A 25,978-nucleotide genomic window follows, 5' to 3' on the forward strand; every position below is an offset into this window, starting at 1 on the left:
AAGAAGCAACTATCACTTAGTGTACAGTCGGAAAAATGAAAGAATACCCATGAACGAACATATAAAAACGCTGTATTTTCCTGTCACCGTGTCACACAAAAATTGGCCAGAGCAAGTACATGTAATAATTATTGTTACATGTACTTGCACTGGACAATTTTCTTTGTGACACGGTGACAGGAAAATACAGCGTGTTTTATATGTTCGTTCATGGGTATTCTTTCATTTTTCCGACTGTATGTACTTCAAAATACACTTCAAGGGACTGTCATTTCATTCAAATCTACTTGCCAGCAACCTCCAAACGCCATCACTGCTAAGAAGACTAATAAAGATTGGATCATCTAGATTCTAGATCACTCCACCGCTAGGAACTAGATTGAAATTGCTTATTTGTAAAAAAGTCAGAAATTTGGTAATGCAAACTTCTTCTTTAGGCGCTCGGTGCTCTGCCCGTATTCAGACGTTGGCCGTCATCATATCTATCAATTCAATTTTCTGAAACCCTGCTCCATCGGATGATGTGTTAAATAAAATTCTTTTACTATCAATCCATCTCTTTCCTTACATTTTTCCTTGTATTATAAACCAAAGTATTTTGGTATTCTAATTATGTGGCCGAAGTATTTTGTTTTTCTCCTCTTTATGATGTTTATGAGCAAACGTACTGAATTCATCATAATATGAAGAACACCTTCATTGTGTGTGAAACCCACGATATCTTCAGGATCCGTAGATAGCACCACAATTCGAATGGTTCTAATTTATTTAGAATTTTGGTTTTTAACGTCCATGTCTCACAGCCATACAACAGGATAGATCACACATAACATTTCAGCACCTTTTTGCGAATATGCATCGACAGGTTTTTGTTGATTAAAAATTGTTTTCAGGTTATAGAAGCCTTAACTACATGATATTTCGATGCTGGTTATTATCTCTTCATCGTAGTCAAAATTTATATATAACCAATTGCCAAGGCATTTAAAATACCTTCTTTTTAATGCCTACTCGGAAGAGATCATAAAAACTTGAAGGTGGACCACTGAACCATTAATAACATTAGATATGCGGATGACACTGTCATCTTAGCCAAAACTATTGAAGATCTTCAGAGGCTAGTGACCAGTTTAGTGGAGTACGGACAAGAATACGGTTAACAATGAACGTCAAGAAGACAAAGTTTATGAGAATCTCGAAAAATTCAAAGCAATAATGAGAATCTTTTCATAAACGGAACCAACTGGTGATATCCCTGAAGATTGGTTAAAGTCCGAATTCATAACCCTACCAAAAAAACAACGTCCGAAAAACTGTAGCGACTATAGAATGATAAGCCTTATGAGCCACACCTTGAAAATCTTTCTACGTATCATCCACAGTAGAATCAGAGATAAATGTGAAGAAGACCAGGATGAAACACAATTTGGCTTCAGAAATGGACTGGGAACCCGGGACGCACTCTTTGCACTAAATGTGTTATTGCAGAAATGCCGAGATCAAAGGAAAGACGTCTTTGCTGTATTTATTGACTATGAGAAGGCCTTTGATCGAGTACAACATCACAAATTAATTAAAATACTAAAGGATAAAGGAGTTGATAGTCAAGATGTACGAATCATAGAAAAATTATACTGGCGTCAAACAGCGACAGCTTGCATAAATGGAAAATCAACAGAAATATGCAAAATACAAAGAGGCGTCAGACAGGGTTGTATACTGTCCCCACTGTTGTTCAATTTGTATTCAGATAGAATATTTAAGGAAGCGCTGCATAATTTGGAATGGGGTGTGAAGGTTAATGGAATTCTGATAAATACAATCAGATATGTAGACGATACAGTTATTTTAAGTGATGATATGAATGGATTACAACACCTTTTAAATGCCATTGAAAGAGTGGGAAGAGAGTTTGGCCTAAATATAAACTGTTCAAAAACAAAGTACATGGTATTTAGCCGTTTGGCCCATCAAGATTCACGGTTATATGTTGATGGTCATATGATTCAAAGAGTACCCAGTTTTAAATATCTTGGTTGCCATATTACTGAACAACTAGATCCAGATAAAGAGATAAAATGTAGAATCGAGATAGCCCGCACGACATTTTTAAAAATGAGGTCATTCTTCTGTAATGATACCTTGCAACTTCAACTTCGAAAGCGCATGATTAAATGCTACATTTGGTCAGTCCTCTTGTATGGTGTCGAAGCATGGACATTAAAAATATCCACCATTAACCGTTTGGAGGCCTTTGAAATGTGGCTGCACAGACGTATTCTAAAAATACCATGGACGGCTATGCTGACAAATGTGGCAGTCCTTAAGAGAGCAAATGCTACCCGTGAGCTGCTTGATAACATCAAATATAGAAAGATGGCCTATTTTGGACACGTAGTAAGGGGAGACCGGTATAATATTCTTCAACTTATTATGATGGGTAAAATCGAAGGACGCAGAGGAATTGGTAGAAAGCAGGCCTCTTGGTTGAAGAATATCCGGGAGTGGACAGGAATAAAGAAAGCAGAACACCTATTTAGAATAGCTCGAGACAGAGACAGTTTCGCCATGTTAATCGCCAACGTCAAGGGGACTTGATAGGGCACGTTAAGAAGAAGAACCAATATCGAACGAGTACACTAATATGCATAGTTTGGAATAATGATCACCTCCACAAATGATTACTTACAGGAAATCAAAAATAGAAAATGCTAGAGCAAATTTTAACAAAATGAGAAGAGTGCATTGCACAAGGGATTTGCAGTTGGAGCTAAGAGTTAGATTGGCTAGGTGCTACGTTTTCTTGATTTTGTTTTATGGAATGGAAGCTTGGACCTTAAATATAACATCAAGGAAAAACTGGAATCATTCGAGCTACGTGCGTATAGAAGAATTCTGAAGATATCGTGGACAGAACAAAACAGACAGAAAATTACCGACCTCTGTCGTGGAGATGGCACTTATAGAAGAAGAATGTTTTGACTGCGTATTAATCTTAATGTTTTTTACCTATCAAATTGTCCATCGCCGAGCACCGATCCATCCTCGGGTTCATCTGGACTAATCATTGACATCAAAGAGCTGCTACTTCTTCCAGTTCTTCTGCTACAGGGTCCAGGCATTACCGGCTCCCTCTTATCAACGGGTGTAGGTACAAATACTCTTCTAGTTGCCGGTGGTGTTTCGATATTGTCTTGATCTATTTCTAATTTGTTATTATTGGAAACACCATCGGGACTACTTAATTGAGAATCGTTGGTTCGGCGGGAGTTAGAGTTAAACGAGGGTGGTGTCGGAGATATGAACGATGGTTCTGTAAAATAAAAATAAAATGTTGTATTTGGTCCTTCGACTCTGATTTTTGTTTATGTTGGTGCAGCTCTCTTGGGTGTGAAGTATCTCATGATGTATGAATCAATGTAAAATATATTTACCAAAATACATATGAAGTAAAATAACACAAAGGATTTGAAACAAAATAAACAGATTACCATAAAAAATAAAATGAAATATTAAGACCCTCATTTTCTTGTTTTTCTATACTTACCCGAAGGTTTTCTAATATATAAAGTAAGTCTATCAGTCGGCATCCGCTCTCCAAGAGAACTAATCAGACCCTTCCGGTCAATCGTCTTATCTTCGTCTATGGAATGTAATGAATTATCTCTTGGAAGCGTATTACGGTTTACGTATGGGTCATCCTTTGTGGCTTCTGTGCTGTTGGCGACATTTAGAGTTGACTTTCGCCAAGCTGATTTGTCTTTTATTTGTGGCTGAACCTCTAAAAACACAAAAAATAATTATTATATGGATTATTATGTACATTTATGAGATTTAGACCAGAATCCTCCTGAATATTCCACATCAATAGGTACTGTGAGGGTAATAATGGAACAATCGTTTGAATGGAACACAACGTTATGGGTGGTTTTTGTCGATTTCAAGCGAGCTTTTGACAGCATATCTGATGATGTAATATGGTAAATTTTAGAGCTAAAGAACATCCCGCAAAAAATAATTTCCATTATAAAGCCACTGTACACTGAAGCGAAATGCAGCGTTACACACAATGGGATCAACTGTGACGAATTTAATAAACTTCATCACAAGAGGTATACAATGAACGTTAACCACATGCCTAAGTGATCTAGAATATGCCGATGATACCTGCCTCTTAGGACAAAGATTCCAAGATGTAGCTGACCAATTGGAAACATTTTCCACTGAAGCCAATAAAATAAAAAAAAAAAATAAAAACCTTATCTTGTAAAAGGTATATTTAAAACCCCTAAAAAGGGCTGTATCACAACAAAACGTTTTCGGAATCAATATTCCATCATCAGTGTTATCATAGGTTTACATGCTTTAAGCCACCAAAATGTACGGATAAAAACCCTTAAATTGATATTAAACAGTTGGGGTTACATTATATTATCTGATTTTAAAGGATGTTAAAAAGATTTCCAGATTAACCCCTGGCATCACATGACATCAACCATATTGGTTGGGAAATTGTAGGTAGAACCTTACATGGCAGAGTTTAGGTGACAACTGAATAAGTTTGAAAATCAATATGTATTTATAGGTTTGTTATAGCAAACAGTCAGACTAGTCAGAAACCGTCAGCAAACAGTTGTTCTGTGAGAAAACATAATACAGTCACCAGTGCTATCCCCTCTACTCGCTCTGGTCCACTATTCGCTGATGGTTTCAAACCGTTTGAAACTGATGCTAGAACAAACCTAATAAAACCAAATCCATGAGAATAAGTGCAAGAAACAACACATTATTTGCTATTAACAATATACCAATTGAAAACGAGGAAAATTTTACGTATCTTGGAAGATACAGAAGACGATATTCGTATGAGGAGATGAAAAGCTCAACAAACATTCAGCATGCTCAAGCCTGTTTGGAGGTCTGGCCAGTAGATCCGAATATTCCAGTCAATTGGCATGTCTGTTCTACTCTACTGATAGTCGAGGAAATGAAGCATTTTGGCTCGCAATTTTTTCGTCCAGCATGGATTTACTTGAAATTTTCACAGAAGGTAATGAATAGTCCAAGGATCATTTTCTATATCATGCCGCTGTACGCTAAAACCTTGGGGGTGGTTGCCACCCCATCTCGGAGTAGGGAATTTTTTATTACATTTTAACCATGTAAGTCGATGTAAAATGTAATTCTAAGAAAAAAATGTTTTTTACATTTTCTTCGCAAAACTAATATTTTTCGAGTTATTCGCGGTTGAAAATAACAGTTTTTCGACGAAAAAATCAAAGAGGGTTTTTTGAGAATACCTCGAAAAATATGTATTTAATCAAAATTGTAGATATCAAAATTTTATCTTTTAGTAAAACAAATCAAATTATTTTTCTATAATATCTTTAAGACCAATACAAACGAAGATACGGCATGTTAAAGGTTAGCTTTTTTCGTCAAATGCATAATATTTAATGTTCAAAGCCAAATAACGGGAATACTTCGCATTTTTTGAGGAAAATTTAAATAATCTTTTTTGAAGTATACAATTAGATCTTTCAAAAAATAATAATAAAAAGCATGAACATTTAGCGACTTATGATCAAAAAAAGGTCGGTACCTGCTTTTCTCTACGAAAAAATCAGTGAAAACAACCCCGTAACTACCCTCCAAATTAAAAATTGGTCTTCACCTTTCTGTAATTCCTTGTATATTTGTATTACCTATACACCGAAGAAGTTTGACCTATTTAAAAGGCCTAATTCTATAAAAAAGTTTAAAGTATAATTAATTTTTTGCAATTTCGTATTTTTTACCAATATTTCAAAATATCTCCGAAAATACTGGAGTTAAGAAAAAAATGACACACAACTAAATTGTAGCTTTTTTAATAACTAAAATTTCCTTGTACATAGATTTTACTTACAGTGAATAGTTAGTGAGATAAAAAACTGTTTAAAACCTCTATTTACGAGCAAACACCCCCTTATTCGAGCCCTTTAAACTCACCCCAATTAAAAACTAAGGGATCCCGCGGAATTTAATTTACACAATCTTATAGTTCTTCAAAAATCCTACAAAATCGTTTTTGAAAAAACCTTATATCGCCAAAAATGAAGGAGCTATATTTATAAAACGAATTTCTTTTTCGAAAAATTCGAATAGTCCGCTTATGGAGCGTTTTCAATGTATGTATAATACCACAGAACCGGTTCGTATAATGGAAAATGACTAAATAGTTATTTTTCTAACTAGTGCGGAAAGTGATACTTTCACGCACGAGACTGCCGTTGACCTGAACGACGCGATAGCGGAGTTCGAGCAAGCAGTCGAGTGCAAGGAAGACACTTTGCGAATGAGTTAGGAACAATATTTTTTTTCTACGAGCGTGCAAAAATGTATAATTTTGCGCACGCATTTTAGTTTAGAAAGTTTCACTTTTCCGCACGCGTGTTACTTTTCCGCACGCGTGTTACTTTTCCGCACGCGGTTTTTACTTTTCCGCACGCGTGTTAATTTAGATATGTTAATATGGCCTTAAAGTAATTATAATACATGCAATAAACTAATATTTAGATATTATTTACTAATTTATTTCAAATATATATCATTGTGTTCCTGTTTTAATGAAATTAACGCGACAAATCGATGAAATAAAATTATTTTGACATAATATTCGAAAGTCAAATCGGTAGACAATAACAGTCGTTTTGCATCATCGTCATGGAAACCAAGATCGTCGTCATGCTAACTAATTATATTGAAAGTTTGGTTTTGACAACCTTGTCAAAGAATTAATTTGTGTATGTATTTTCATATTAATTAAATTAATTGATTAAGATTTTGTCATTTTTTAAAGACTCTTTAAAGACTCAAAAAATATTGTTCCTAACTCTAGCAGAAAGTCTCTTTTCCGCACTCGACTGTTTGCCGAACTCCCGCTTCGCGTCGTTCGGCCAACTGCAGTCGCGTGCGGAAAAGAATGACTTTCTGCACTTGTTAGGAAAATAACTATTCTAGGACCGTACGTTTGGAAAAAGCCACGAAAAAAGAGTTACTTACCTATATCAATTTTTATTTAGAAGTGAAAATACACAAATTAATTCTTTGACAAGGTTGTCAAAACCAAACTTTCCATATAATAGGTTACCACGACGACGATATTGGTTACCATGACGACGATTCAAAACCATTGTAATTGTCTACTGATCTGACTTTTAAATATTATGTCAAAATAATTTTATTTCATCGAATTATCGCGCCAAATTCATTAAAACATGAACACAATATGATAAATTTGAAATAAATTAGTAAATAATATCTAAATATTAGTTTATTGCATATATTATAATATATTATAATGCTATATTACAAGGTATTTTACTTTCCCGCACGCCGTGCGGGAAAGTGCAACTTTCGGAAACGAAATGCGTGCGTGAAAGTGGCTCTTTTAGCACGGCCGTAGAAAAAAACTATTTGTATTTGTATTTGTGCATATTTGTAAATTCGTATTTTTGTGTAAATAAATGTTTTTGTAATTCTTTAATTCTACTTTTTATCTATATAGATCTATTAAATTATCTACTTATAAAAATTGTAATGTTATTAAGGGTGGTTTTTAAGGGTTGAAATATTATGATATTATATCCTAAAGCATAAAACAATCAGTATTTAACCAATCGAAACCTAATTTTAGCCATATTAAAGTTTACAATGTTTTTATATAATTTTTGAAAGTAAGGGGTAGTTTACACCCCTAAAAATAATCAACGCCCTTGAACATGATACAGAATATAAAGTACAGGGTGAGATGATCCTAATCCTAAATTTTTATGTAAATCGAGTAAGCCGAAATTATTCTTTTAGGATAAATAAATTTTTTATATATAGCACCAACAAGGGTGGTTTTAAGGGTTGAAATATTATGGCAGTATATCTTAAAGCATAAAACAATAATAAGGACCAAATTTTGACAATATTAAAGTTTAAAATATTATTTTATAATTTTTTACAATTAGGGGTAGTTTTCACCCGTAAAAAACCAAAAGCGTACAACGGCTCAATATAGAAAATAAACTAGAGGGTGAAATGAGCTTAATCCCAAATTTTTGTACAAATAGATGCTGAACGAAAAAATTGCGAGGTTTTGCCATTTTTTCAGTTTCATTTCCTCGACTATGATGTGAAAACCTGGAAAGTGATAAAAACTACCTACAGTAAACAAATACCTACGTAGAATTGTTCGTATTTTCTGCCCTAACATCATCAGAAACGAAGATCTGTACACCTGACCGAATAAAAGAGGGTAGAAAATGAAATAAAGTCCTGAAAATGGGGTTGGATTGTTGGATCAGTCAAACACTTCGAAAAAATAGCTCCAGTATTGCAAAGACTGCCCTAGAGAGGAAAAAGAAAAAGAGATCGCCCACCACAAACTTGCAAAATATCAATAATGGACGAGATACGTCAAGAAAAGTCTTGGAAGGAGGTGAAGACCTTAGCGTAAAGTAGATCACGATGGTGTGTTTTCACTGAAGCTCTATTCTACGCTTAGGAGTTCATACTCTATACGAAGAATTGGTACAGAGCCAGTGACCTAATTATGTAAAATTTTAAATATGGTATTACAGTGAACATTTGTAAAATACTGAAAGAGAAGAGAAAATTACCTTCAACAGCTTCCATTGCACTAACAACATCAGTATTTTCAATAGTACTGGAAGGCTGCCAAGCTGGGTTTACTTTTCTATAATTAGATTGACCACCACTATACACCTGTTTGCCTTCGGGAAGAGTATCTAAAGTACTGCTTCTTTCGCTCTCTACAAAGATGTAAACACAGTTAGAATAAATGTTATTTATTTTAAGAAACAGACGGTTTTTGCTTGCTTTCGATTCAGAGGGATGCAAAATCCCTGGACAGCTGTTTCTGTCCTACAGACTTTCTTAATAGAGCTAGCGTGCACACCTCTGAAGCAAAACCAAGCCAAACCATCCGTGTATGTGGAATTTCAAAGATCTGAGTACTAGGAAAGTACCCCGCACAAACCTTATGGAAATTAGGTCCCAGTGAATTTCGTTCATACTTTGGGAAAATACCCTTTGAAGCATCCTGATAAAAAGTTCTCATGGGCACAACTCAATCGTATGAAGGATTTTCAAGATATAGAGGCACAAACTCGGAAAATTACAAGATTTACTGGGTATTCCAATTCCCTGGGTTACTGGATATCTGGCAACATGTGGAAGTTTGGATCAAGGAAAAGTACTAGTAGTCTAGGATTTTTTCCTGGCTATCCAATGGCGACCTTTACTTTGAGCTCTACCTTCAACGGACGTCATCTTCTAGAGTTTCGAGGGTTTTCGGCATCAAATTGATATAAACAGATTACTCATAGGTTTTTGGGATTGCTAAACACGAATATGCCATCAGAATTGACCTCCGGAGGACGTAGTGGCCAGGGCCACTGCAAGGGACGTCATCTTCTAGAGTTTCGCTGGTTTTCGGCATTTAATTGATGCAAATGAATTACTGGAGGGTTTTTGAGGTCGCTAAACACGAATATGCCACCAGAACCGACTCCCGGAGCACCTGGTTTCCAAGGTCAATGAAAGGCGCTCCTGGAGTTTCGAGGTTCTTTGGTACTACATTAATGCAAACGGATTAGTTATAGGCTTTTGGTGTTGCTGAACAGGTGATCAGCACAGACACAGGAGCAGCTGGTGCCTAAGACAGGTTATCTTCTGGAGTTTCGGAGGAATCAAATGGAGGAATCAAACGGAGGAATCAAATGGATTACTCTTAGGTTTTAAGTCCAGAAGATAACCTGTCTTAGGCACCAGGTGCTCCTGTGTCTGTGCTGATCACGTATTCGTGTTCAGCAACCCCAAAAACCTATAACTAATCCGTTTACATTAATGTAGTACCAAAGACCCTTCGAAACTCCAGGAGCGCCTTTCATTGACCTTGGAAACCTGGTGCTCCGGGAGTCGGTTCTGGTGGCATATTCGTGTTTGGCAACCTAAAAAAACCATCGAAACTCTAGAAGATGACGTCTCTCGCAGGAGCCCTGGCCACCACGTTCTCCGGAGGTCAATTCTGATGGCATATTCGTGTTTAGCGATCCCAAAAACCCATGAGTAATCTGTTTATATCAATTTAATGCCGAAAAACCTCTAAACTTTAGAAGATGACGTCCGTTGAAGGTCAAGGTCAAAGTAAAGATTGCCGTTGGATAGCTTGGAAAAAATCCTAGACTACTAGTACTTTTCCTTGATCTAAACTTCTACATGTTGCCAGATAACCAGAATACCTAGTAAATCTTATAATTTTCCGAGTTTGTGCCTCTATATCTTGAAAATACTCCATACGATTGAGTTGTGTCCATGAGAACTTTTTATCAGGATGCTTCAAAAAGTCACAAAGTATGAACGAAATCCACTGGGACCTAATTTCCATAAGGTTTGTGCGGGGTACTTTCTTTCTGTCCTTTTCCTATACGAATGAAAACGGAATGTGACTGCATATAGTAGAGTCCTTTTCGTTTTCTATATTCGTCGTCTATTGTCTTATAAATGGTAAAAGTCACAGATTAAGGATGTACCAGAAAGAATTTCCAACAAGAAAAGTTTTCAAGTTTAAATAATTATTTACCATTTAATTTTATTATGATGGTGGATTCTATATTATAGTCCGTTCTTTAACGGTAAAATATTGCAACACCTCTAAATTTTAAAGAACCGCTTGGATTGACATGAAATTTGGCATACACATAGCTAACAAGTCAAAGAAAAAAGTGATATTGTGCCGATATGTGTTTTTGCCCTGGGGGTGGTTTTCACACCCTCTTGGGGGTGAAAAAATATTCGTCCAAAGAAAGTCAGGAAATGGATAAACTGGCTAATTTTAAGTAACTTTTGTTCTATAGAGTTTTTTCACTAAGTCAATACTTTTCGAGTTATTTGGCAGTGAATATGTTAATTTTTTCAACAAAATAACCTCGCTTTTGGACGGTTTTTCGCAAATAACTCAAATAGTAAGTATGTTGTCGAAAAAATATTCTTAGCAAAAATATAGCCTGTAAAGAATTTAAAAAAATTGTGTATATATCACGTCTCTACACCTAGTAGAAGCAGAGTTATAGCTAATGAAAAATAGGTTCATATTCGTCAAATTCAAAATGGAATATTTAACGTGAAATAACCAAAAATGAAGCACATTTCGGGGAAAACTCATTACAACTTATTTAAAGTGTTTAAAAAAGCTTTATTTTTGTTTTATAAAAAAAATTCTAGCATCAAAATTATACAAGTTACGCTCAAAATAAAGTTAATCCCTTTTGGTTTTGGTAAAAAAATCGAGAAAATCACCCCCTTATTAGTATCTTAAATGAACTTAATCGTTACGACTTCACAAGTTTCTTGACTCGTGTATATATTGTTTATATGATCTGTAAGTTTCATCGGTTCAAAGTCCTTATTATTGAAAGGGCTGTAGTTAAAAGGGGTTGAACGAGTCACTGATCACGAATGTATGCAAATTTAGAAACACTAAATCTTAATAAATTTTTGTCTAACAGAAAAACAAAAAATACATGATATTCAGAAAAGCAAATCTGACTATTTTTGTTTTTCGAGATTTTTGGTATCTCTAACAATTTTTAAGTTATTTTGAAAAAAAGCATATTTTTCAAAATTTAAATTTTTAAAAATTTTAATTTGAAACCAATTTTTTTCAAAAATAAGCACTTGGAATCGATGAAACTTACAGATCATATAAACACAACATAAGTAAAATAATTTGTGGAGCGGTAACGATTAATTTCATTTAAGTTGCTAATTAGGGGGTGGTCTTCCCGATTTTTTTTTGCAAAAACAAAAGGGACCAACTTTATTTTGAGCGTAACTTGCTTAAATTTAATGTTAGAAACTTTTTATAAAAACAGAAATAAAGCTTTTTTTAAACACTTTAAAAAAGTTATAATGAGTTTTCCCCAAAAAGTGCTTAATTTTTTGGATATTTCTCGTCGAAATATTTTATTTGAAATTTGGTGAATATGAATCTATTTTTCATTGGCTATAACTCTGGTTCTACGAGATCCAGAGACCTAACGCGTACACCATTTTTTTTACTTTTTTATGGGCTATATTTTTGCAAAGAACGTTTTTTCGACAAAATACTTACTTTTTGAGTTATTTGCGAAAAATCGTCTAAAAATGTGGTTATTTTGTGGAAAAATGAACATATTCACTCGCAAATAACTCGAAAAGTGTTGACTTGGCGAAAAAGCTCTATAGAACAAAAGTTACTTAAAATTAGTCAGTTTACCCATTTCTGGACTTATTTTGGACATATATTTTTTCACCCCAAAGAGGGGGTGAAAGTCACCCCCAGGGCAAAAGCACACATCGGCACAATATCACTTTTTTTCTTTGACATGTAAGCTATACGTATGCCAAATTTCATGTCAATCCAAGTGATTCTTTAAAATTTAGAGCAAAAACCGTGAAAGAATGGACTATTAGGGACTTTTCAGCTTAGTTATTTATTTTGGTATTTTAACTTTTAAAACAGCCTTTTTGCTAATATTATTCAAATTTGTGTATGCTTACCTGAATCCATCTCCAATGACCTTCTATTAGCTAATCGTCTAGCTCTTCTTTGTTCATCACTCAATTGATCGTTTTCGTTTGCTTGCAGCCAAGACTCTATCTTCTGCCTCCATTCCTTTGGTTTAGTCTCTTCTTCTGGTGCAGAGACTATTGACTTTTGTTCTGATAAAGGCGAAGGTGATGAAGGTCTTTCTCGGTCACTAGAGAAATCTGCCGATAGAAGAGCCGGCCTTTTCCTGGGCCCACTACCTCGTGCCTTTCTTGCCCAAGAACGATCTATTTACAGGTAATTTATCTGTTAGCCATTTTTATGTTAAACAAATTTATTTTCTTAAGTTATACACATTAAGTGTAAAATTAAGCTAACTTTAACTTAGTGTTTTTATCTACTTACCCAAACTACCCCAAGATTTTCTTTCCCTATTGTTATCACCACCAGATGCTCGCAGGAAATCCATGAGATTGCCTTCATCGTCTTCAGATAAAACTCTGCTTCTTCTCCGTCTTAAACTACCGTTCGGAGTAATATCTGGGGATTTTTCTTCTTTACCGCTAACGACAGTATCACCACCGTTTCCATTGAACGAACCTAGTCTACGCCTTGACAAAGATGGAGATCCTGATATAGAGTTTTCGTCCTCGGAACCATTCTTACGGCCTTTACTCATTCGGAATGATGATCGAGTGTCGTATATTTGCATGTCTATACTAAAATCTGCATCTGGTGTTCCCATAAGATTGCCCACTAAAAATAGTAAAGAGAGTTATAAATGCTCCGAAGAGGCTACGGTAAAGCCGAAATACATATAAGTACATAGTAGAGGCCCTGTCCTGTAATCAGATCTGAATCATCTTTACTTTCTTTTTATTTGCATTCACTTTTGTAAGTATAGAAGGAATTAGTTCGCTAAAGATTGTTATCACAATGAACGACAGGTCGTGGATGCAATTATAGATCCCCTTGTCACTTAATTCATCACTCTGTATTGTTTTATATTTACATCTTAAAAGGCATCAGAAGATAACAATTCGACATTTAGTTCCTGCCTTTTTTGACTAACCATTTATAGATGGTGCTAGTAACATATTTGGTACTTATTTTAATAATTACACCGAAGAGATGAAAATATTTGATTCCAGTTTAACACCTCTACACAAGTGCTCTGAGGAGGCTACGGTAAAGCCAAAATACGTATAAGTACATAGTAGAGGCCCTGTCCTGTAATCAAATCTGAACCATCTTTATTTTCAGAGATATAAATATTATTTTTACAGACATTTAAATATTGATTAAAACAATAGTGCGGGCACTTGAAGATTCCTTGCAGATAATAATTAAAGGGCTAAAACAGCGAGATGGGCTGGCTGCGACTCTGTTTAATATATTGTGACATGACTATGTCACCCGACTGTTTTCAGCTCCTGGCCTATTATAATTTAACAGGACCCTATTTGTTTGTGAATGCTTTTAAAAGGGGGACTTTTTTAACAGGTACACACCTCGATATTTCTTTTTCATTCTAGAAAATGCTTATTTCATATAAATGTAAATAACCCTTCGATTGTTATTCTAGAATAAGATGAATTCTTCCGTAATAATCTTTCTTATTCTGGAACATTGTAATAATGTATAAATAGGGGTTTTTGGAATTAGTAGAGCAGTTGTGAATTTGAAAACGTCGTGTCGGTGTATTTTGATATGTAACGGGCGCGGTATATTTTTGAATTTGTAATTAGGTAAACTAGATTTGGTGTAATAAATAAATTAGATATCGGAGTTAGTAAAATAAAGGATATAAATTCAGTGTTTTTCATTTGTTTAGACGTAAGTTATTAAAAATAAATAAAGTCAACTAAAACTAAACATTAGTGCTTAAAAGATCATAGAACAGTCAGTTTTGTAACAATTCGAATATGTTATCAGAAAAATGTCCATATACCCAAAAGATCTATTGCTTAATAAGTCTATTATCATTGGCCCTAGAAATGGCATAGATGGAGAGAGTACTTACTTTGCCTTCGTTTTGCGGCCAACAGTTCTTCACGTTGTCGTCTCCTTTCGTTGGCTTGTTCTTCCTGTATCCTCCTCCTCTCGTTTTCAATAACGGCTTGTTTAAATTTACAGTAGAATCCGTGAAATATCCTAAAACATTCTTCTAACTTAAACGAATTGACGTCCTCGCAAAAGAAGTCAGATAATTCTTTTCGTACATGTTCTAACTCTCCTAAGTTTATTTGAAGGCTTGCGACTTCGATTTCTGCCATCTAAAATGAAACAAAAATAACTTTGGTATGGGATTTAAAAAGTAGATATACTTAAAGTCTAAGTTTTCAACCTAATAAAAATATTTATCTACGACTGATACATAATATATATATTATACTTGTGGTGTTTGCAATATAATGCCATATAATAATCCCTTAGGGATTAATAATGCGGGATTAATAGCTATTAATCCCTCTGGCACAACAATTTATATATTGATGGAGGAGGCGATTTAACTGGATTAAAGCGTCATGGGGGCTGGAAGTCAACACAGGTAGCTGAAGGATACATTGATCAGTCTATGAGAGACAAGGCAACTACAGCAGATACTATCGCTAAAGAGATAAACAGTAATGTACCATCTTCTTGTTCTACAGCAATCGAGATCCCAAATATTTGTATTAAAAACTCTACTAAAGTTAATGATGATTCTCAACCAATTCAGTTTATTAATTGTACTATTACTAATTTTAATGTTTTTAACAAATAAAGTTGTTCATTAAAAATCTTAAATTAATTAATTTGTCGTAGATAAAGTAGAGTATACTACTCGCAATAATGGCTCTCATTCCCTCGGAATGTTACTCCCTCGCCGCTAACGCGGCTCGGTTCGTAAATATTCCTCGGGAATAATAGCCATCATTATTGACTCGTGGTATAATCTACTATTAAAATATTTAAAAATATTTAAAATATTTTTAAATAATATTTAATTGAAAACTTATTGGACCATTTTCCTGGTAACACCTCCATGGCTTCTAAAAATTGCAAGCCAGATAGATGCTGAAACGAAGAAGACAAAAGGGAATTCTAAAAACTTCACGGGGCCAATTCACGACCCCGTCTGTTCAGCTGGTAAATTCCAAAGGAAAATGGACCTATTTTACTCAAAGGAGTAATACTAATATAGAATAAAAATTTAGACCATTTTTATTCAGTTGCAATGCGAAGACAAAACTGTCTTATTTTTCACTTAGTACAGAGAGCGCAAACCAGCACTATAGATCGACGATTTTCGACTCTAATTGGAGTCATCATCAGAGAATTGGAGTCATCTCTGATGATGACTCCAATTAGAGTCGAAAATCGTCGATTTAGAGCATAGGCGTAACCAGGATGATCCTAAGGGGGGGGGGGTTACAACTACTGGAAAGGGGGGTTGCAACTACTAGAAGGTCTCTGAGGGGTATGGTGTTAAGCGTATAGAGCTCAAAGTCCATCCCAATGGGGGGGGGGTTATAACCCCAACCTCCCCCCTGGTTACGCCTATGATTTAGAGTGCTGGTTTGTGCTCTCTGTACTAAGTGAAAAATAAGACAGTTTTGCCTTCGCATTGCAACTGAGTAAAAATGGTATACATTTTTATAGTATACTTAAGATTTAAAGGTTTTATGTAATGGCAAAGTTTGTAATAAAAATAAACACGAGTATTGATCATCAGTCGCAATACCTACCTAGTATGTACTAAATGTGCTCTAAAATCTCTTTGAAATATTTCTTTGATAACGTAAGAATTAAAGTAATATTCTATAAAACCTGTATTTCGTTTATGCTTTTCCAACTATCGCTATTAATATTTTTTCGATTGCTTTTCATTGTCATGCAAATTAAACTCGTTTTATAAAACTCTTCTTCTAAAGCTATTTTCCTGTGGAGCTATCTGCTGGAGTAATTGTTATACACTAGGTATCCCCAGCAAAGAAAAATCTATCGGCGTCAAGCCCGGAGATCATGGAGGCCAAAAACACTACATTTCTAGAGAAATTTAATTAAATCAAAATACCGTGTATTTATGTAGGTACAGGGAACCCTTATAAAAATATTATTTTCTAAGCACAATTCAAAGAGCAATAATTTGTTGTCTTACCTGCAAAAACTCGGTCATTTGAGCTTTAATCTCAGCTTCTGTCGTAGGTGTTTCTATCTGTTTTCTGATTTTCTTTATTCTTACATCTAACGCATTTATTTCGTTGTGAAGTTGTTCGACAGTTGTCCTAAAATAAAAAAAATATGAGTATCGATATTATACAGACAGGGTAGCGAGAAAGTATGGAAACAAGGTAATTTCTCGGAATCCGCTTTAACGATTTTTACAGATTTTGGTGGATAAGAGTTTTCTAATGCGGCCGATATTATAGTGGTAATTACATTATTGTCAAATTTTTTGTTTTTCTGAAAATCTAATGAACTTTCTTATTTCAAATGGAACACCCTGTATATTTTTTGTGTTTTGACGTCTTTAAGAAATACTGATTATTTTTCATGTATACCTAATTACCAAAACTTCGGAGTTTTTGCTACACTTATTAAAAGAAAATTTAAACAAATTATAAAAATCAATTTGTTTTCGGCCATTATTTTAGCTTCTTTGGATCATTGGGGACAAAAAAGGTCTTTTGTAATTTTTTTCTTAAGTTAATCGTTTCCGAGTTATAAACAATTAAAAACTGAAAAAAATCGAAAAATGTCGATTTTCTAGGTACAAAAACACAAGTAAAAAATATTATTTTTGAAACTACGAAATACTTAAATTAAAGCTGAAACCTTATTTTATCAGTTATCGATAAGTAATTTGGGCTTATTTAATTTTAAAATACTGTTTTCTAGTTGTTAATGAAGCCCGATCGCCAGTCCTCGCACATGCGCTTCATTAACAATTAAAAAAATAATATTTTAGAATAAAACGTGCCAAAAATTCTTATAGGGAGCTGATAGAAGAAGATTTAAATTGTAAACTCGGAAACGATTAATTTTAGAGAAAAATTACAAAAGACCCTTTTTGTTCCCAATGATCCAAAGAACCTAAAGTAAGGTTTATCCGGGCCGAAAAAATTGATTGTTATAATTTGTAAAAATTGTTTTTTTTTTAATAAATGTAGCAATAACTCCGAAATTATGGCATTTACCTATAGGCATTGATTATAAACTACCCTGGGTAGTTTATAATCAATGGTATAGGGAATATAAAATAAAAAATAATTAGTATTTCTTAAGGACTTCAAAACGCAAAAAATATACAGGGTGTTTCATTTGAAATAAGAAATTTCATTAGATTTCAAGAAAAACGGAAGATTTGACAACAATGTAATTACCACTATAATATCGGCCATATTAGAAAACCCTTATCCACCAAAATCTGTAAAAATCGTTCAAGCGATTTCCGAGAAATTACCGTGCTTCCATACTTTCTCGCTACCCTGTAGATACCAATCGTCACATACTTGATCTCTAAAAATCATACGAACAAGCTGAATTTTGCAAAATTTTGGGACCCCCATAAAAGATGCAGATAGGCATCCCCCTAAAACTCCCTTTGTAAGGGAGGGAGGGAACAAATACATCGATTTATCAAAAATCTCTACGTCGTCGTAGAAAAAAATGTTTCAAACAAGAAATATAGCTGAGATAATTTTGAACAAAAATGTTTAATATTATTTTTTTTTGTAGGATGAACCCGTCCTCTCAGAACAATGCTTGAAGCGACCGGCGATTTTGAATGTCAGTTAAGCGCGCGAAATCAATTTTTTCAATATTATCAAACCAGAATAATTGTTATTTTTAGCTTAAATATTGTTAACGTAGACAACATTTTACTTACTTTGCAGCATCTTCTAATACATTTGTGTTGTCAGTAAAGGAAAGCAATTTTTTGTTTTTCTTTTCTGCTTGCTAAAAATTAAATATAATGTAAATTCAAATTATTATACTATAGTAATTATTGTATATTATAATTGAAAAAAAAGAACAAGAAAAAAAAAGAAAAAAAAAAAACAAATTAAAAATATAATAAAAAAATATATACAAAAAAATACGGTAAAACTTCCGTTAACCGAAACCATTTTAACCGAAATATCGTTTAACCGAAACGGCTGATTTCATCAATAGAAAGTAAATTTTAATCCCAAAACGGAAAGGATTCGATGTTAATTTGTCAACATCGTCAACATTGCTTTCATACAACTAAAGAACGCAATTAAATATACAACACATTACGAAATCAACTCATAGTATGTTTTAATACCAACTGTGAAAAAAATAACAAGGTAATTTGATATAAGAAAAATTCAAAAATCGATGTTATTTTTAACCGAAATTCTTGTTATCCGAAACGGCCTCCCCCCCCAATTATTTCGGTTAACGGGGGTTTTACTGTATATACAAAAAAAAATATTTATATCCAAAACAGTGTATTTTTTTAGATAGTGCCTAGTATGTTAGTTTGTTATGTACATATATTTAGAATTAGAAATACAGAAAAAATTCCTCTGATTGAAAAAAAATTGTTTATTTTTAAAATAAAATGTCTGGCTAATTGGCTCAGCCAAGGCCATCAAATTCACACACAAAAAAAGGAATAAGCATAACTTACCAATGCAACAAAATGTATGAGATTCATATTTGGTTTGTTAGCTCTAATATCAGTTATTTTTTGTAATGAAGTCAATTTCACTCCAGCAGCACCACCCGCATAACCTCCCTAGAAAACAGGAAAAATAAGATAATAAATTTTGTCTTATAAATACAGTTAAATTAGTATCATCATAAGTAGGTACTACAAAAAATCGTAAACCAAAATAATATTAGGTATCTTCAAAAAATTCCTTATCATATCCTTTTCGTTGATTTTAAATAAAACTCAAAATTCAAATAAAATTAAAAACTTGAAAAATTAAAAAATGTAAATATTTGTTCAAATATTGGGTATAAGTATTTAAAACTTACCGAGTTCAAGAAATTTCCGGATATGAGAACCATGTACAGAACTTCTTGTAAGGGTTTGTTCGTCATTAAGTCTAAAAATATAATTGTATTCAAAAATATATCATATAACCAATCCAGGTTCATTCCATTAGGTGGTTCTGGGGTTAGTATAACGTATGTCCAATCTTTTTATGACACTCTGTATATTTAAAGCTTTCAAAATAGATAAATTTTAACTATACTAAATTTACAATCAAGATGCAGTAGAAATAAATAAACCAAAATACGTTAAATGCTACTAGGAGCACTCCCGAATCATAATTTACAATGTATAAACTTTGGAAATCATGATTTGGGATTTACAATGTATATACCTACATTGTAAATTATGATTCGGGAGTGCTCCTAATAGCATTTAATGTGTCTTGGTTTATTTATTTCTACTGCATCTTGATTGTAAATTTAGTATAGACATAGGTATTACCTTGTGCGGCGCTTATCATTGAATTGATGCTAGGTTGCAAATATCCCATATTCGACGCGAACTCTTCTTTCAGTAACATACTTTCTATTCGCAACTTGTAACTAAAATAAAATAATAATAAAATAGGTGATAATTAAAATACTAAAAACTAATAATAAAGAAAAAGTCAAAATGTATTTTTACGCTTAAAATACTTTTACAACAACCTCTCACCGAAAATGTTTCATTCTTCGTCAAAAATTATTTTCATTTTGTCGAACTTCTTAAATGTTTTCACAGCTCGAGGAGGAAACAGGTAACCTGGGCCTTCGAATAAATGAAGAGAAGACGAAATATATGCTGGTGACCAAAAATCCAAGACCAAGAGTTAGGCAGAACGTAACTATTAATGGCCACAACTTTGAAGTAGTAAAAGAGTTTAAATATCTGGGAGCAGTAATCACAGAGGACAATCACATAGAAAAAGAGGTCTCGGCAAGAATAGCTGCGGGAAATAGAGCATTACACTCCCTATCATCATTATTAAGATCTAAGCTGCTGAAAAGACAATCTAAATTAAGACTGTACATGTCAATTATTCGCCCAGTTGTTACATATGGGAGTGAAACATGGACTCTACATCAGCGAGAAATAAATAAATTGCTGATATTTGAAAGGAAAGTCCTCAGAATGATAATTGGTCCTCAAAGAGATGAATTGACAGGAGAGTGGAGAAGGCGCCGCAATGCTGAATTGGTGACTCTATATGGTAATGAAAACATCGTCAGACATATAAAAGCTAATCGGATAAGATGGGCAGGTCATGTAGTAAGATCAGAGGAAGACAGAGTGCTAAAGACAGTGTTCTTCGGGAGACCAGACGGTAGAAGATCAGTGGGCCGTCCCAGAAAAAGATGGAAGGATGATGTTGAAACCGATCTATCTAGGATTGGGGTACAACAATGGCAAATCGAAGCGCAAGATCGCAGACGATGAAGGGCCATAGTGGATGCGGCGAAGACTCACCCCGAGTCCGAGTTGTAAAGCCAGTCAAGAAGAAGAAGAAGAACTTCTTAAACAATATCCTATCTCACCCTCAGACATTCTAGTAAGTTTCGATATCGTTTCACTTTATATAGACATTCCTATAGACGAAACCTTAAATATTCTGGAAACTAAATACAGTATCCATCAAGACCACTTATCCCTCAGTTACATTGCACATGCAACACTTATTTCATCTTCCAAAATCAATTCTACAGACAAATAAATGGTGTCCCAATGGACTCACCACTCTCTCTAGAAATTGCCAGTATTTTTAGGGAAGACATCAAGACCCGAGCACTATCCACATCAATGCTCAAGCCAACATGTTGGCTAGGATATGTTGACGATACATTTACCATTTGGCCCCACAGATACTTTGGTTTCTTTTTCAACCCATCTGAATGGTATACATCTCAGTATCCAGTTCAAGATAGAGATGGAAACTAATTCATCCCTACCGTTTCTCGACGTTCTCATAACCAATTCCAACATTTTCGTCACTTTGTTTACTGAAAACCCACTCATAGGTGCCAACCGCTACTTGCACGCCAACTCTCATCACTCGTCACCCCCTGTCATTAATTCATCACGGTCATTGATCATTAATACCCTTGTGTTCAGATCAATATGCCTTTATGATGTTGCAAGAAGATCCCCTCTTCTTTAAAATAGCCCTCATCCAAAATGAGTACCGCGAAAATCACGTTAACATGAGCATCCACAGGAATCAATCACTCACTATCAATCCAAAGACTCAGACTCTCAAGATACGAAAGCTTTTCCTTTCATCAAAGGTATCACTGACAAAATCGACAAAATTCCCAAATCAAGACAATATTTACCCCCCCCCCCCCCCCCAACAATACCTTTAATCTCTTGTCCGATCAATCAAAGACAACATCTCAAATGAATAACACGGAGTTTATGAAATTCCTTGTGCAGATTGTCCCCGATCTTATATAGGCCAAACCAATCGTAGAATCCAAAATAGGATTTATGAACATTTCTGTGGATTTTTGCTGATTAGTTTAAATACCAACATCTCAAATTTTGTCTCCTGAATTGAAATTTTAATAATAGTTTCAGAGAAAACTTACTTTGAAAGATTAGTTAATTGAATTAAAAATTTTTCCGCATTTCCTAATTTGTTAAAATCTCCATTAAACGACTTTAACATGTCTAATTCATCTACTTCCGGTAATAGTTTCAACAACCCTTTCAGCTTTTCCGTACCAATTTCATCATGTTCGCCATTTTTTATTAATTGAATTATATCTTCATTGGAACTAAAAAGTAAAACGTCATAAATATTTAAGTTTATTTACACTATAGATGATAGAACTAACCTTCTAAATTGCTTAAGGAATATATTGACATTTAAGCTTCTCTTTCCGTCCAAAAGAGTGATCTGAAAATATTTTACCAATAATAATATTAATATTAGTTTCAAAACAGTCATTATAATGCAAAAAACCGGCATATTTATGTTTTGTGGACCTTAAGAAGGCATTTGACACGGTCAAATTAAAAGAAGCTATTCGTTTATTATACGCAAGAGAGGTACCCCTAGGAATAATTAAAACGATCGACAATATCTACCAAAATAGCACAATAAATGTAATAGTAGAAGAACTAATTGACCCAATTGAAGCTGACATTAATAAGACAGGGGGATTCTCTGAGTCCTCTACCGTTCAACCTGATCATGGATGAAATAATAAAAAAAGTAAGAACTAAAAAAGGATACCAAATGGGAGAAAAACACTTTAAAATAATCTGCTATGCAGAAGATGCAATACTAATCTCTTAAAGTGAAGATGGTGTACAACGTATGCTGCACCAATTACATATAACGCCAGAAAATATTACATGTTAATTTCCCTTAAAAACGACGATATGCTTGGTTATAACAGCAAATCTACTGGACGGTCAGGAGGTGACCTGGAGGGTCAAATAATAGAATAAGTCATGGAGTAAATATCTAGTAACTATCCAGTTATGTAAAGCTCGAAACAAAAGTGGAAGATCAAGTGAATAAAGCAAACAGATCCGCAGGTTGACTGAATGAAACAATATGGAGAAATAAAAATATCGGAAAATAAATGAAAGGCATAATTTACAGAATAACAGTCATCAGACATAATATGGCGTCAGAAACACGACCCGATACAGAGAGGCCATATGCTAGAAACAGTAGAGATGAGAAATCGATGGTAAGACACTATAGGACAGAGCTAGAAGTACATATATACGACGGAGATGCAAGGTGGAGACCACAAATAGGGTAGTAAGGACGGCTAGAGACGGTTCCCCGAAAATGACAACTTGTTGGAGGCACATTGAAAAAACAAAGTCATGTCTATACAAAAAGAAGAAGAAGAAAGTGTCAAAACAGAAGTTTCGATACTTTTATTTCAAATAAAAAAGTATAAAACAAATTATTTTAAAATTAATATCTTTTCGCAATGATAACATGTTGGAGCATTAATTAAAATTAAAATTAAAAATTAAAAAAACTACAAAGAATATACCTCTGTCGTATCCTTACGCATTCTTCGTTCCAAATTATCAGATGAGTCTCTATGTCCTAACTTTGGCGATGAATGTGCTGATGGTGGGGCTTGCTGACAAAATAACCCTTCCATTTCTGACCAGTCCATGTCAGCCATAGGAGAGTGTTGATGTGAGTACGCTACTTGTGTCCAAATATTCTTTTTTCCTACTACCTGTAGGCAATCAATAATTATAAAAAAAGGCAATAACTGTAGTAAAAATAGAGATTTTAAGGTTGATATGAACCCTTAATTAATTTGTTTCTGATCCTAGAGATGGCTGTACTGTAGCGTGTTACTGTGGTAACATTTTCAACTTAATTGTAGATTTCTACATGATGACTCTGTAATAATGTAGAAACCTGAACACTATTCTGTCCTTACACCCATTGGCTCAATTGGCCCTGTTGCCAAATTGTTTAGACAGTAATTTTATCAAGGCCTAATAACAATGTAATGTTAGCAAGAAACATTTAGTCCATGATGTGATGCCACTCTCGTCTAAAAAAAATTATGGTTCGTTTTCTCTGCGGATTCCTATTCAGAAATGTTCTCTTTAAGGAAATATGAAGTGCGCAGGGCGAAATTTTTGGCCAGAAATTGTTTAAAAATTTTTTTTTAAGAAATTCAAAAGATCATCCTTTTTGCTTGGGAAAATATTTTTTTAGGTTTTTTGGGCCATTCTAACAAGAAAGGTATGTTGTCATTTTTCTCAAAAGTTGATAGATTTCGAGTTAAGGGCGATTTAAAATCTGAAAAATGCGATAATACGTATTTTCGAAGTTTAAAAACTTAGTTTTATGTATATTAATATATCTGAAATAGCCAAGTGCTTGAATTAAAGTTTAAACATTTTTTTTTTTTCAAAATTATGAAGAGTAGTCGGTTCTATCTTAAATTTAGACCGTTCTTTTTAAAATGTATCAAAGAATATATAGTGAGTAGAAGTTTACGGCCCTGTAACGTTTTAGCATAGGATTTTGCGTTCCAACTGAGTAGGTGCTATGGAGGTGCATAGATCTGACAACGTCCGTAGTCACCGTCATCTCACCACCGCCCGCTCTGCGGCCGTAACATCCCTCGTCAACAAGCCTCCTTATAAACGTGACCATCTGTTTTATATAAAAGCTTCCTCTATGAGCTATATTATATTCGTTCAATTCGTTGATGTTATTATGCGTCCATCCAATTTTAATGCCGATGCGGCAGGTTATATTTCAACAATCTTCTATTTTGCACGGGAAAATATTTTTTCAGGTTTTTCGGGTAATACTAAATAAAAAAGTTTGTTTTCATTTTTCTGAGAAGTTTACAGTTTTTGAGTTATAAGCGATTTAAAATCTGAAAAATGCGAGCATACGCATATTCGAGTTAGAGGCTTGAAAACTGATAATTATTATTATTTTTGTAGTTGATAAGTGCCTAAAATCGAAGCTTAAACATTTAATTTTAGGATTTTGCTGGGTAACCGGGGCTTATTTCAAAAATAAATCGTTGTTTTTTACTTGTTAATTATGCGCGTTAAAAATAAAATTTAATAGTTATTTATGATATAAGTGTTAAAAGTTTAAAAGTACACGTTTAAGGCAGGCATGTGAAAGTTTGCAGAATCAGCGAAGCGAATTCTGCAATTCACATGAGTGCCTTAAAAATGTACTTTTTAACACGTATATCATACAATTTTTTTCTACAAACGTCTTATATATCAACAATTATAATTTATTCATTCTCATTTACAGGACAATGACAATACCTACAAAAACTTTTACTTGAACTTGACTGACATTCCATTTTTATATTTTTCTTGACATTACATCAAAACCGTCTATACTGTCAATACGTAAATCATAACATAACATCTACTTTTATTGTTGTAAGTATATTCTAACAAATTTTAATAGTTTTTTCTACAAACGTGTTAAAAATGCAATAATACAGTTTAAATTAAATTTTAAAAAACCTTTTAAACTACCTTTTTCAAATTGAGCAAGTTGTACTATTAATATTAATGTTAATAAATGAAATATGAAATATAAATATTTTGACGTTTCACAATTTGACATTTCACTTTTAACTGCAGTGCCTTAAAATTTTTAAAGCACTAGTGCCTTAAAGTAGCATTTTTAACGCTCGTATGGAGTGCTAAAAATTGCATTTTTAACACGGTTGTAGAAAAAAGTTATTTAAACAATTTCTGGCCAAAAATGCCGTCCGGCACCCTTCTCATAATGTTTAAAGGAGACATTTTTGAGCAGGAATTCCAGAGAAACTGAATGGGAAGCATTTTTCATGCGGCAGCTACCACACAACCGGGACTACTTCTCTTTAAATTTTGTATATTATTATTACCATAGT

At 33.9% G+C, this 25,978-nt stretch overlaps 3 protein-coding genes across 34 annotated transcripts in view; 1 reads left to right on the top strand and 2 right to left on the bottom strand.

The window, feature by feature from the left end:
* LOC126887500 (protein roadkill) overlaps positions 1-25,978 on the top strand; it is a 506,726-nt gene that overhangs the window by 375,289 nt on the left and 105,459 nt on the right. The gene's annotated exons all lie outside the window — the stretch shown is intronic.
* Positions 1-25,978, bottom strand: part of LOC126887495 (cap-specific mRNA (nucleoside-2'-O-)-methyltransferase 2) — a 190,229-nt gene that overhangs the window by 40,057 nt on the left and 124,194 nt on the right. The gene's annotated exons all lie outside the window — the stretch shown is intronic.
* The window catches only part of LOC114338881 (formin-J), a 552,435-nt gene that overhangs the window by 15,906 nt on the left and 510,551 nt on the right, over positions 1-25,978 (bottom strand). For 8 of the 17 annotated variants that reach the window (XM_050655079.1, XM_050655080.1, XM_050655062.1 and 5 more), the window contains 14 exons: positions 23,603-23,797; positions 22,418-22,479; positions 22,169-22,357; positions 20,046-20,146; positions 19,583-19,653; positions 19,230-19,337; positions 18,459-18,529; positions 16,728-16,854; positions 14,607-14,859; positions 12,989-13,339; positions 12,595-12,870; positions 8,652-8,804; positions 3,548-3,781; positions 3,010-3,313 (listed from right to left, as the gene is read on the bottom strand). The exons of 5 other annotated variants lie outside the window; for them this stretch is intronic. In XM_050655079.1, the coding sequence (XP_050511036.1) occupies positions 3,010-3,313; positions 3,548-3,781; positions 8,652-8,804; positions 12,595-12,870; positions 12,989-13,339; positions 14,607-14,859; positions 16,728-16,854; positions 18,459-18,529; positions 19,230-19,337; positions 19,583-19,653; positions 20,046-20,146; positions 22,169-22,357; positions 22,418-22,479; positions 23,603-23,797 (2,495 nt within the window). The remainder of the gene's footprint in view (positions 1-3,009; positions 3,314-3,547; positions 3,782-8,651; positions 8,805-12,594; positions 12,871-12,988; positions 13,340-14,606; positions 14,860-16,727; positions 16,855-18,458; positions 18,530-19,229; positions 19,338-19,582; positions 19,654-20,045; positions 20,147-22,168; positions 22,358-22,417; positions 22,480-23,602; positions 23,798-25,978) is intronic. 4 more of the 17 variants (XM_050655078.1, XM_050655075.1, XM_050655071.1 and 1 more) reach the window with 4 other exon arrangements.

Source organism: Diabrotica virgifera, chromosome 6 (genome assembly GCF_917563875.1).
Source record: "Diabrotica virgifera virgifera chromosome 6, PGI_DIABVI_V3a".
Lineage (NCBI taxonomy): Eukaryota > Metazoa > Arthropoda > Insecta > Coleoptera > Chrysomelidae > Diabrotica > Diabrotica virgifera.